At 45.5% G+C, this 14,139-nt stretch overlaps 1 protein-coding gene across 1 annotated transcript; it reads left to right on the top strand.

Annotated features, from left to right (window-relative positions):
• Positions 1-288: 288 nt before the first annotated feature.
• LOC125635496 (uncharacterized) lies at positions 289-2,309 on the top strand. Its single transcript, XM_048847240.2, has 2 exons — positions 289-1,168; positions 1,759-2,309. The coding sequence occupies exons 1-2, from the start codon at positions 586-588 to the stop codon at positions 2,277-2,279; spliced, it is 1,104 nt and encodes a 367-aa protein (XP_048703197.2). The 5' UTR covers positions 289-585; the 3' UTR covers positions 2,280-2,309.
• Positions 2,310-14,139: the final 11,830 nt, after the last annotated feature.

Raw genomic sequence — 14,139 nt, 5'->3', positions numbered from 1 at the left:
CAGAACAGGAATGGAGTCTACTTACTAAAAGTTCTAAATCTAGCTAGGTATGTGTTAGATTATGATTTCTTTAAATGGCTGAGAAAAGAATTGTGCTGAATAGAATAACTATTTCTGTCTGTGTATCTTTTTTGTAACTTAAGGTTTTGCCTAGAGGGGTTCTCTGTTTTTTGAATCTAATTACCCTGTAAGATATCTACCATCCTGATTTTACAGGGGGGATTTCTTTGCCCTGGTCTACACTAGGACTTTAGGTCGAATTTAGCAGCGTTAAATCGATTTAAACCTGCACCCATCCACACAATGAAGCCCTTTATTTCGACTTAAAGGGCTCTTAAAATCGATTTCCTTACTCCACCCCTGACAAGTGGATTAGCGCTTAAATCGACGTTGCCAGCTCGAATTTGGGGTACTGTGGACACAATTCGATGGTATTGGCCTCCGGGAGCTATCCCAGAGTGCTCCATTCTGACCGCTCTGGACAGCGCTCTCAACTCAGATGCACTGGCCAGGTAGACAGGAAAAGAACCGCGAACTTTTGAATCTCATTTCCTGTTTGGCCAGCGTGGCAAGCTGCAGGTGACCATGCAGAGCTCATCAGCACAGGTGACCATGATAGAGTCCCAGAATCGCAAAAGAGCTCCAGCATGGACCGAACGGGAGGTACGGGATCTGATCGCTGTTTGGGGAGAGGAATCCGTGCTATCAGAACTCCGTTCCAGTTTTCGAAATGCCAAAACCTTTCTGAAAATCTCCCAGGGCATGAAGGACAGAGGCCATAACAGGGACCTGAAGCAGTGCCGCGTGAAACTGAAGGAGCTGAGGCAAGCCTACCAGAAAACCAGAGAGGCGAACAGCCGCTCTGGGTCAGAGCCCCAAACATGCCGCTTCTATGATGAGCTGCATGCCATTTTAGGGGGTTCAGCCACCACTACCCCAGCCGTGTTGTTTGACTCCTTCAATGGAGATGGAGGCAATACGGAAGTAGGTTTTGGGGACGAAGAAGATGAGGAGGAGGAGGAGGTTGTAGATAGCTCACAGCAAGCAAGTGGAGAAACCGGTTTTCCCGACAGCCAGGAACTGTTTCTCACCCTAGACCTGGAGCCAGTACCCCCCGAACCCACCCAAGACTGCCTCCTGGACCCAGCAGGCGGAGAAGGGACCTCTGGTGAGTGTACCTTTTAAAATGCTATACATGGTTTAAAAGCAAGCATGTGAAAGGATTACTTTGCCCTGGCATTTGTGGTTCTCCTAGATGTAGTCCTAAAGCCTTTGCAAAAGGTTTCTGGGGAGGGCAGCCTTATTTCGTCCTTCATGGTAGGACACTTTACCACTCCAGGCCAGTACCACTCCAGGCCAGGAATCACTGTAGAACAAAGCATTGCAGTGTATGTTTGCTGGCATTCAACCAAAATCCGTTCTTTATCTCTCTGTGTTATCCTCAGGAGAGTGAGATATAATTCATGGTCACCTGGTTGAAATAGGGTGCTTTTCTTCAGGGGACACTCAGAGGAGCCCATTCCTGCTGGGCTGTTTGCCTGTGGCTAAACAGAAATGTTCCCCGCTGTTAGCCACAGGGAGGGGAGAAGGTTGAGGGGGTAGTCACGTGGTGGGAGGAGGCAAAATGCGACCTTGTAACGAAAGCACATGTGCTATGTATGTAATGTTAACAGCAAGGTTTACCCTGAAAGAGTGTAGCGACTGTTTTATAAAATGTGTCTTTTTAAATACCGCTGTCCCTTTTTTTTTCTCCACCAGCTGCATGTGTTTCAATGATCACAGGATCTTCTCCTTCCCAGAGGCTAGTGAAGCTTAGAAAGAAAAAAAAACGCACTCGCGATGAAATGTTCTCCGAGCTCATGCTGTCCTCCCACACTGACAGAGCACAGACGAATGCGTGGAGGCAAATAATGTCAGAGTGCAGGAAAGCACAAAATGACCGGGAGGAGAGGTGGCGGGCTGAAGAGAGTAAGTGGCGGGCTGAAGACAGGGCTGAAGCTCAAATGTGGCGGCAGCGTGATGAGAGGAGGCAGGATTCAATGCTGAGGCTGCTGCAGGACCAAACCAGTATGCTCCAGTGTATGGTTGAGCTGCAGCAAAGGCAGCTGGAGCACAGACTGCCACTGCTGCCCCTCTGTAACCAACCGCCCTCCTCCCCAAGTTCCATAGTCTCCACACCCAGATGCCCAAGAACGCGGTGGGGGGGCCTCCGGCCAACCAGCCACTCCACTACAGAGGATTGCCCAAAAAGAAGAAGGCTGTCATTCAATAAATTTTAAAGTTGTAAACTTTTAAAGTGCTGTGTGGCATTTTCCTTCCCTCCTCCACCACCCCTCCTGGGATACCTTGGTAGTCATCCCCCTATTTGTGTGATGAATGAATAACGAATGCATGACTGTGAAGCAGAAATGACTTTATTGCCTCTGCAAGCAATGATTAAAGGGAGGAGGGGAGGGTGGTTAGCTTACAGGGAAGTAGAGTGAACCAAGGGGCGGGGGGTTTCATCAAGGAGAAACAAACAGAACTTTCACACCGTAGCCTGGCCAGTCATGAAACTGGTTTTCAAAGCTTCTCTGATGCGTACCGCACCCTCCTGCGCTCTTCTAACCGCCCTGGTGTCTGGCTGCGCGTAACCAGCAGCTAGGCGATTTGCCTCAACCTCCCACCCCGCCATAAACGTCTCCCCCTTACTCTCACAGATATTGTGGAGCACACAGCAAGCAGTAATAACAGTGGGAATATTGGTTTCATTGAGGTCTAAGCGAGTCAGTAAACTGTGCCAGCGTGCCTTTAAACGTCCAAATGCACATTCTACCACCATTCTGCACTTGCTCAGCCTGTAGTTGAACAGCTCCTGACTACTGTCCAGGCTGCCTGTGTACGGCTTCATGAGCCATGGCATTAAGGGGTAGGCTGGGTCCCCAAGGATAACTGTCGGCATTTCAACATCCCCAACAGTTATTTTCTGGTCTGGGAATAAAGTCCCTTCCTGCAGCTTTTGAAACAGACCAGAGTTCCTGAAGATGCGAGCATCATGCACCTTTCCCGGCCATCCCACGTTGATGTTGGTGAAACGTCCCTTGTGATCCACCAGAGCTTGCAGCACTATCGAAAAGTACCCCTTGCGGTTTATGTACTCGGCGGCTTGGTGCTCCGGTGCCAAGATAGGGATATGGGTTTCGTCTATGGCCTCACCACAGTTAGGGAATCCCATTGCAGCAAAGCCATCCACTATGACCTGCACATTTCCCAGGGTCACTACCCTTGATATCAGCAGATCTTTGATTGCGTGGGCTACTTGCATCACAGCAGCCCCCACAGTAGATTTGCCCACTCCAAATTGATTCCCAACTGACCAGTAGCTGTCTGGCGTTGCAAGCTTCCACAGGGCTATCGCCACTCGCTTCTCAACTGTGAGGGCTGCTCTCATCTTGGTATTCATGCGCTTCAGGGCAGGGGAAAGCAAGTCACAAAGTTCCATGAAAGTGCCCTTACGCATGCGAAAGTTTCGTAGCCACTGGGAATCGTCCCAGACCTGCAACACTATGCGGTCCCACCAGTCTGTGCTTGTTTCCCGAGCCCAGAATAGGCGTTCCACAGCATGAACCTGCCCCATTAGCACCATGATGCATGCATTGTCAGGGCCCATGCTTTCAGAGAAATCTGTGTCCATGTCCTGATCACTCACGGGACCGTGCTGACGTCGCCTCCTCGCCCGGTATCGCGTTGCCATGTTCTGGTGCTGCATATACTGCTGGATAATGCGTGTGGTGGTTAATGTGCTCCTAATTGCCAAAGTGAGCTGAGCGGCCTCCATGCTTGCCTTGGTATGGCGTCCGCACAGAAAAAAGGCGCGGAACGATTGTCTGCCGTTGCTCTGACGGAGGGAGGGGCGACTGACGACACGGCTTACAGGGTTGGCTTCAGGGAGCTAAAATCAACAAAGGGGGTGCCTGTACATCAAGGAGTATTTCAGGCAGGACTGCACGGAGGGTTCCAATAAGAAATGGTGCACCTAAGTTATCGTTGTTATTGGAACAAGGAGGTTAGCCTGGCCTCTGATTGATACATGGCTAGATTTACCTCGCTGCACCTTCTCTGTGAGTGACTGCAGTGTGACCTAGAGGAATGAGTCCCCTAGACAGGGGAGGAGGCAAATGAGTACAAAACAAATCTGGTCTATTTCTTGTTTTGACCCACTCCATCTATCTTTTACATCTTTGGCTGGCAGAAGATGGTGCAATACGACTGCTAGCAATCCTCATCTCTTGCCTGCCTGGCAGAAGATGGTACAGTACGACTGCTAGCAGTCCGCATCGCCTGCCCGCTCACCATAAGACGGTTCAATAGGACTGACTGCAGGACTAAAGAGAATGACCTGGTCAAGTCACTCCAAATTTAGTCCCTGCGCCCATGTCTGCCCAGGCGCTCCCAGCCGACGTGGCCAGGAGCACCTCGGACACGACGAGGACGACTACCAATCGTATTGCACCGTCTGCTGCCAGAAGGCAATGGGTTGCTGCTACTGTGCAGCAAAGCCGTACCGCATCTGCCAGCACCCAGGAGACATAGGGTGACGGTTACCTGAGCGGGCTCCATGCTTGCTGTGGTATGGCGTCTGCACAGGTAACTCAGGAAAAAAGGCGCGAAATGATTGTCTGCCCTTGCTTTCACGGGGGGAGGGAGGGAACGGGGGGCTGACGATATGTACCCAGAACCACCCGCGACAATGTTTTAGCCCCATCAGGCATTGGGATCTCAACCCAGAATTCCAATGGGCAGCGGAGACTGCGGGAACTGTGGGATAGCTACCCACAGTGCAACGCTCCGGAAGTCGACGCTTGCCTCGGTACTGTGGAAGCGCTCCGCCGAGTTAATGCACTTAATGCACTTAGAGCATTTTCTGTGGGGACACACACACTCGAATATATAAAACCGATTTCTAAAAAACCGACTTCTATAAATTCAACCTAATTTCGTAGTGTAGACATACCCTTTATTTCTATTTACTTCTATTTTTTATTAAAAGTCTTCTTGTAAAAAACTGAATGCTTTTTCATTGTTCTCAGATCCAAGGGTTTGGGTCTGTGGTCACCTATGCAAATTGGTGAGGCTTTTTATCTAACATTTCCCAGGAAAGGGGGGGTGCAAGTGTTGGGAGGATTGTTCATTGTTCTTAAGATCCAAGGGTCTGGGTCTGTAGTCACCTAGGCAAATTGGTGAGGCTTTTTACCAAACCTTGTCCAGGAAGTGGGGTGCAAGGTTTTGGGAAGTATTTTGGGGGGAAGGACGCGTCCAAACAGCTCTTCCCCAGTAACCAGTATTACTTTGGTGGTGGTAGCGGCCAGTCCAAGGATAACGGGTGTAATATTTTGTACCTTGGGGAAGTTTTGACCTAAGCTGGTAAAGATAAGCTTAGGAGGTTTTTCATGCAGGTCCCCACATCTGTACCCTAGAGTTCAGAGTGGGGGAGGAACCTTGACAGCATCTGTACCTTCCAAACCCTCTCTAGTGTCCACAATATGAAGACTGTTTCTTCTAGATCTGTTTTCTGAGTCATTCTGTTTCCCCCTTGAACATTCTACGCTTTAGGGAAATTTCACTTTTATCCTATCTTTAGTGGGAGGTTGGGGGGCGCTTGTCTATGCACAAAAATTGCACAAGTATAGCTTTTATCAACCTAATTAAACTGACAATTCAACTGAATAAACTGATATCTCACATTAAAGATATATGGATCGGAGACAATGTATGTGGACATGAGACATTTCCCATCAATATAAGGAAAGTTGTCAGTCCTACTTTTGCACAGACAAAGTCTTCAACTCAACCACCTAGCAATGTACAGATGATTTTTCATTGTACTTTTGCTCCGTTTTGGCAAAGCTATGAATTTTGAGCCAAAAGGGGCTCATCAAAAATTTTAGTCTTCCTAACTAAAAGACAAATTTAAGCAAAATTTCTTTGAATAGTTTCACAGTTTAATAAAATGACTCCAAAATTGCAAACATTTCTCAAACTCAAAAAGAAGCAGAGTTTTGACCAAAAAGAAAAAAAAAAACCTCACCCTTTCATTAGGAATATTTTGCCTAATTCACATGACAATTCACATGACAGCCCTATCCACCAAATACCTAAATTGCCTTCAAGTGCTGCTGTACATATCTGATTAATTCCTTCACTCTTTCCCTCAGTATCTGTAATCATGATGTTCTATCTTAGGCCAAAAGCATAGTACTAAATAAAGATAAAAAGTACACTGACAGCTGCACAAGAACCTCTTTAAGTTTATTTTAAAATGTGTAATTGATGTAGAAATGTGTAATCTGATAGCAGCTCCCTAACATCCTCACAGTGTTTTCAAATTCGTTGATTGTCACATTTGTTTCAGATCATTCAAGAGATGTCATTTACCCAATCCTTGTCATCTATTTCCAGGGACACATTTCAGTTTAATAATTCATTAACAGATCCTTGGAATTTATGCCAGCTGAAACTGCTGACTGCTGATTAGCAATTTTATCCTTTCTTAGTTTTTTGTATATATTTTCATAAATGTTGTGTCCTGCTGCTTCTATAGTACAGTCTTGTTTGAAACTGCTTTGCACCTGTCTGAATTATTTGCTATACAGAGCTCAGGTTTTAGATACATTATATAGTTATATTCCTTTTAATCAATTTACACTGAAAGTATATTTTCCTACTTTCTGACCTTTTGGCATGGACATGAATGACCTTTTATTCAATGTCTCTGGTGTTATTATTTTAACTGTTTCTGTAGGACACAAAAGTTCACAATGAACAATAACATGGTCTTTGGATTGTGTTATGCACAAGGTTAGACTAGATGAACATAATGGTCAATTCTGGCTTTAAATCTATGAATTAGAGACATTTTAGTTCCCTAAATGCCCATGCGTTGTGGCTTGCAACCTTATAGCATTATTCTTTAGCAAGAGTAACTCCAATTTTGTTCTCATTTACACCCTGGCAAATCCAGAGTAATTCCATCAAAGTCAGCAGAGTTATTCTGGTTTACTCCAGTGTAGCAGAGCAGAAGTGTTCCTTCTCTCTTCTGAAATGTGCTATGGGAGTGATGATGAGAAATATGTCCTGTTCAAATAAACAGAGTAAGGAATTAACTTCAAACACAGTTGCTTGCTGTACATGCCAGGAGAGACTCTATCTTTGTTTGTATTAAAAGTACACCAACTTGAAATCTAGTCAGTTTTTAAAAGTAAGTTAAACAGCTTCATGTAATGGCCACCTACCCCTCCATGAGTCTGTTAATTTTTGTGTTTTACAATCCTATTTTCAAAACGTTGCTGTGTGAAATCTACAAAAGAAGAAAAAGTAATTTCAGGGAAAATAGGGATACTGACTAGACTGGATGCCTGGGCAGTCGAATACATAAACACACCCAAAAGCTAGGATTTTCCCCCGCTAAGCTCTTACTATTTTAGAAATCATATTACTTTGAACTGTGGTTTAAAAAAAAATCAGGAGAAGTATGATTTAAGTTGACTATCTCTTTAAGATCATGATACCTCAAGTAGTTTTAACAGTGTCCTAACCCTTCTAACTAAAAGGGTTTTGACATGATTTAGCTCACCAGACAGGAATCAAGTCATGTTGAAAAATCTGTTCAAGATAGTTTACTATCTAAATCCATTACAGGTAACATGGTTTTAATGCAACTATAGACAGATCTATTTGTTACCTACCTCATAGAGTACCATGAGAGTTAATGCTTTTAAAACATGTTGTAGGTGTAAAGTGCCTACGGGGTTGATCCAAAGTCCACTGAATTCCATAAAAAGACGTCCATTGATATCACTGAGCTCTGTATCGGGTCCTATAAAAGCTAAGTGTTATCATTACTCATCTTGGATCCCTTTGTCTATAATTACTTCATTTACCTCCCTATTCAAGACACCTGTTATCTGCAAATTTCTTTGGTCATTTTTACTTTTTACTATTATTATGTGTGGATTATACAAAACCCCACTTTGTGCTCGGAGCTTTACAGGCAGACTCTACTATCATGGCTAATGTAGTGAAGAATGTATGACCTCCTAAGGTCTTGATACTGAAATTTAATTGGTGTAGGTGGACACCTCTGCCTGTGCAGATCTGGCATCCTGGATTAGTGGCCCACATTTTAGATAAGAAGTAATGAATCTTGGCAATTGTGAGGATAGGTGGAAAGAAGGCAAGCACAGGTTAAAGAATTATGGTCAGACTTGTAAAATAAAAGAAACACTCATGTTAACGGAGAGCAGCACGTTCCAGTTTAAAATAATGCTCAAGAAAGCAAATCTCAAGCTCCAGCATTTTCATACACATGACTATGAATATACACTATCAGTCACATTCCCAAGAAAGCTACAAATAGTTTGCCTAATATATTGGAATAAATTTTCTAGATTCTTTTGTTAGATTTTTTTCAACATTCAATCAGTGTCAAAACAACACTCCTCGGTCTCTAAAATACAAATTCACCTAATGTATTATTCAGTAAAATAGCTTCTTTTAAAAAAAATACCAGCATGATCATTGCTTTACATTGTACTATAGGTTTCATTAAGTAGTAATAAAATACTATTTGAGAGCTGCTTCCAGCTAACCTTGTGTTTTATCTCTCTCTCGCTCTCTTTTAATACTAAATTTGAAAGCATTCAGAGACTGGGAGACATTGCTAGTGAACTCTACTTCATGCTGAAGATCAGCAGGGGCCTTTTGGAGGGCTTCAATTTTTCTCAGAGTGTCAGGAAATCAGATTATGACATCCAGCTGCAAGCTGTTTTAATTGAACTGAAAGTCTGATTTAATTTGGTACAAATGGCATATTACTCCTCTATTTATCCTTGAACTACATGTAGCCATGAAGTATTATATTTCATGATATTTTTGGAAATTTAGGTAGAAATGGGCAGTTTCCAAAAATATTCTCTCTCTACATATCATCAAACAATTGAAAAATGCTAAAAAAAAAAAAGTCTAAGGGCCAGATTTCCAAAATTACTCAGCAGCTGACATTTAGACACCTAAATAACTGGCCATATTGTCAAAAGATCTATAGCCTTCTCTACACTTAAAAGGGTTTGCAACTACACCGATAGAGCTATACCATCAATCTTCTCTAGTGGAAACATGGCTTATACCAGTAAAAGTTATTTTGCCCATACAGCTTAAACCGGTTCCCCGAATGGAATAACCTATATGGCTAAAGGACTTTTTTGCTAGTATAGCTGTGTCTACATTTAGCCTTTTATTGGCACTGCTATATCAGTTAGAGGGTCAACATAGCTATGCCAGCATAATTTTTAAGCCCTCATGTCAAGGTTCCTCCCCCACTCTGAACTCTAGGGTACAGATGTGGGGACCTGCATGAAAAACCTCCTAAGCTTATCTTTACCAGCTTAGGTCAAAACTTCCCCAAGGTACAAAATATTACACCCGTTATCCTTGGAATGGCCGCTACCACCACCAAACTAATACTGGTTACTGGGGAAGAGCTGTTTGGACGCATCTTTCCCCCCAAAATACTTCCCAAAACCTTGCACCCCACTTCCTGGACAAGGTTTGGTAAAAAGCCTCACCAATTTGCCTAGGTGACTACAGACCCAGACCCTTGGATCTTAAGAACAATGAACAATCCTCCCAACACTTGCACCCCCCCTTTCCTGGGAAATGTTGGATAAAAAGCCTCACCAATTTGCATAGGTGACCACAGACCCAAACCCTTGGATCTGAGAACAATGAAAAAGCATTCAGTTTTTACAAGAAGACTTTTAATAAAAAAATAGAAGTAAATAGAAATAAAGAAATCCCCCCTGTAAAATCAGGATGGTAGATATCTTACAGGGTAATTAGATTCAAAAACATAGAGAACCCCTCTAGGCAAAACCTTAAGTTACAAAAAAGATGCACAGACAGAAATAGTTATTCTATTCAGCACAATTCTTTTCTCAGCCATTTAAAGAAATCATAATCTAACACATACCTAGCTAGATTACTTACTAAAAGTTCTAAGACTCCATTCCTGTTCTGTCCCTGGCAAAGAGCAGCACACAGACAGACCCAGACCCTTTGTTCCTCTCCCTCCTCCCAGCTTTTGAAAATATCTTGTCTCCTCATTGGTCATTTTGGTCAGGTGCCAGCGAAGTTACCTTTAGCTTCTTAACCCTTTACAGGTGAGAGGAGCTTTCCCCTGGCCAGGAGGGATTTCAAAGGGGTTTACCCTTCCCTTTATATTTATGACACGCCCCCCAAATCTCAGCTAGGGTGAAACACTGGCTGGGATTTCTTCCTGGAGCTCTAGGAAAAACAGAGTTAATAAGACACATGCATCTCTAAATATACTACCAAGTACATAAAGACTAACAATATTTTCCACATCTCAAGGACGATTTTAACCAGTTGATTCTGGGAAACTTTCACGGGAGAGTGCATCAGCCACTTTGTTAGAAGCTCCTGAGATGTGTTGGACGTCGAAATCAAAATCTTGGAGAGATAAACTCCACCGAAGAAGTTTTTTGTTAGTTTCCTTGACGGTGTGAAGCCACTTCAGTGCAACATGGTCGGTTTGCAGGTGGAAACGCCGTCCCCAAACATATGGGCGTAGCTTTTCCAGAGCGTAGACAATGGCGTAACATTCTTTTTCAGTGACTGACCAGTTGCTTTCCCTCTCAGACAGTTTTTTGCTGAGAAACACTACAGGGTGGAATTCTTGATCAGGTCCTTTCTGCATTAAAACTGCTCCCACACCACGCTCAGATGCATCTGTGGTTACTAGGAACGGTTTGTCAAAGTCTGGGGCCCTTAGTACAGGGTCAGACATGAGTGTCGCTTTAAGCTTGTTAAAGGCCTTCTGACACTTTCCGGTCCACTGAACAGCATTTGGCTGTTTCTTTTTGGTTAGGTCTGTCAGTGGGGCGGCAATTTGGCTGTAGTGCGGTACAAATCGTCTGTAATAACCGGCCAAGCCTAAGAAGGATTGAACCTGTTTCTTTGACTTTGGGACAGGCCACTTTTGGATAGCATCCACTTTGGCCTGTAGGGGGCTGATAGTTCCTTGACCCACCTGGTGTCCAAGGTAAGTCACTCTGTTTAGGCCTATTTGACACTTCTTAGCCTTAACAGTTAGTCCTGCCTCCCTTATGCGCTCAAGGACTTTTTGTCGATGTTCCAGGTGGTCTGCCCAGGAATCCGAAAATATGGCCACGTCGTCAAGGTAGGCGACTGCATATTCTCCTAATCCCGCTAGGAGACCATCTACAAGTCTTTGGAAAGTGGCGGGTGCATTTCGCAGCCCGAAAGGGAGTACATTAAATTCATACAGCCCGAGATGTGTGATGAAGGCTGACCTTTCCTTGGCAGATTCATCTAGCGGTACCTGCCAGTACCCCTTGGTTAAGTCCAAGGTAGAGATGAACTGGGCCCGTCCCAGTTTCTCCAATAGTTCATCTGTGCGTGGCATTGGATAGTTGTCTGGGCGAGTTACAGCATTTAGCTTACGGTAGTCCACGCAAAAACGTATTTCCCCATCTGGTTTGGGAACTAGAACCACTGGAGATGCCCATGCACTTTCAGAGGGGCGGATTACACCCATCTGTAACATATCCTGGATCTCCCGTTCTATAGCAGTTTTAGCTTGAGGAGACACCCGGTAAGGTTGGACCCTAATTGGGAGAGCATTACCTGTGTCAATGGAGTGGTATGCCCGTTCAGTCAGTCCTGGGGTGGCTGAGAACGTTGGTGCGTAGCTAGTGCACAGCTCCTGGATCTGCTGTCGCTGCATACGCCCAAGGGTCATGGAGAGGTTCACCTCTTCCACACCACCAGCACATTTCCCTTCGTAGTAAACACCTTCAGGCCACTCAGCGTCGTCTCCTCCCTGGGCTGTAAACTGACAAACCTTTAATTCTCTGGAATAAAAGGGCTTTAGAGAATTAATATGGTACACCTTAGGCTTTCGGTTGGAGGTGGGGAATGCTATGAGATAATTAACAGCTCCCAGGCGCTCCTGGACCGTGAATGGCCCTTCCCACGATGCTTCCATTTTATGGGCCTGGAGCGCCTTTAAGACCATGACCTGGTCTCCTACTTTGAAGGAACGCTCTCTGGCATGTTTATCATACCAGGCTTTTTGCTCTTTTTGAGCATCCTGTAAGTTTTCTCTAGCAAGGGCTAAAGAGGTTCGGAGGGTGTTCTGTAGGTTGGTTACAAAGTCCAGAATGTTAGTTCCTGGAGAAGGTGTAAATCCCTCCCATTGCTGCTTCACCAACTGCAATGGCCCCTTAACCTCACGGCCATATACAAGTTCAAATGGGGAAAACCCTAAACTGGGATGTGGTACAGCTCTGTAGGCAAAGAGCAACTGCTGCAACACTAGGTCCCAATCATTGGAGTGCTCATTTACAAATTTACGTATCATGGCCCCCAAAGTTCCATTAAACTTCTCCACCATGCCATTTGTTTGATGGTGGTAAGGAGTGGCAACCAAGTGATTTACCCCATGAGCTTCCCAAAGGTTTTTCATAGTTCCTGCCAGGAAATTAGTCCCTGCATCTGTGAGGATGTCGGAGGGCCAACCTACCCTGGCAAAAATGTCTGCTAGTGCCTGACACACACTTTTAGCCCTGGTGTTGCTTAGAGCTACTGCTTCCGGCCATCGGGTGGCAAAATCCATGAAAGTCAGTATGTACTGCTTTCCTCTGGGTGTCTTTTTCGGAAAAGGACCCAGAATATCCACAGCTACTCGCTGAAATGGAACTTCAATGATGGGGAGTGGCTGGAGAGGGGCTTTGACCTGGTCTTGGGGTTTTCCCACTCTTTGGCACACCTCACAAGACTGGACATAGGTAGAAACATCCTTGCCCATTCCCTCCCAGTGGAATGATCCCCCCAAACGGTCTTTGGTCCTGTTCACCCCAGCATGGCCACTAGGGTGATCGTGGGCTAAGCTCAAGAGCTTGGCCCGGTATTTAGTTGGAACTACCAACTGTTTCTGAGGATGCCAGTCTTCCTGGTGTCCACCAGAAAGAGTTTCCTTGTATAAAAGTCCTCTTTCTATAACAAACCTGGATCGATTAGAAGAGCTGAGAGGCGGTGGGTTGCTCCGTGCCGCTGTCCAAGCTCTCTGGAGGCTTTCATCTGTTTCCTGTTCGGTCTGGAACTGTTCCCTTGATGCTGGAGACATCAGTTCCTCATGGGATTGTGGACCTAGGCTTGGTCCCTCTGGAAGCGATATAGGGGATGGAGCTGTTTCTGTTGACTGTGAACCGCTCTCCGCTGGTGCACTATGTTGGGATTCAGGCTCCGGCTGAGCCTCTTGGGTCGGGTTATCGGCTGCTGCCAGTTCAGGTTCGGTGGGGCCCTCTGTTGTTGAGGTTGCAAGTACTGGATTCAGTGCTGACACGGGGTCTGGTGTTGGTTGTTCGGCTGGTTCCGGTTCTGGGACTGGTTCCGTCTGGGTCTCTGGGACTGGATCCACTACTGCTGTTGCAGACATTGGCCTGGGGTCCAGGTCCATCACCTCTGACTGGGTCCTGATAGAAGTTTCCGGAACAGAGCTAGGCCTCACGGCTTGTTTAGCCTGGCTGCGGGTGACCATTCCCACCCTCTTGGCCTGCTTCACATGATTGGCCAAGTCTTCCCCCAACAGCATGGGGATGGGATAATCATCATAGACTGCAAAAGTCCACATTCCTGACCAGCCCTTGTACTGGACAGGCAACTTGGCTGTAGGCAAATTGAAAGAGTTGGACTTGAAGGGTTGAATCGTCACTTGGATCTCTGGGTTGATTAAATTGGGGTCCACTAAGGAAGCATGGATAGCTGACACTTGTGCTCCGGTGTCCCTCCACGCGGTGACCTTCTTCCCGCCCACACTCACAGTTTCCCTCCGCTCCAAGGGTATCTGGGAGGTATCTGGGCCTGTGGACCTCTGGTGTGATTCCGGTGCAATGAACTGTAATCTGTTGGGGTTCTTGGGGCAGTTGGCCTTTACATGCCCCAGCTCGTTACACTTAAAACATCGTCCAGCTGACGGGTCACTGGGGCGAGGTGGGTTGCTGGAGAACGGGGTGGTGGGACGATAAGGGGTCTGGAGGGTTCTTTGGGAGGTAGGTGGGG

Source organism: Caretta caretta, chromosome 4 (assembly GCF_965140235.1).
Source record: "Caretta caretta isolate rCarCar2 chromosome 4, rCarCar1.hap1, whole genome shotgun sequence".
NCBI classification, from domain to species: domain Eukaryota; kingdom Metazoa; phylum Chordata; order Testudines; family Cheloniidae; genus Caretta; species Caretta caretta.
Note: the sequence above shows the minus strand (reverse complement) of the source record. Positions and strands in the feature narration are given on the sequence as shown.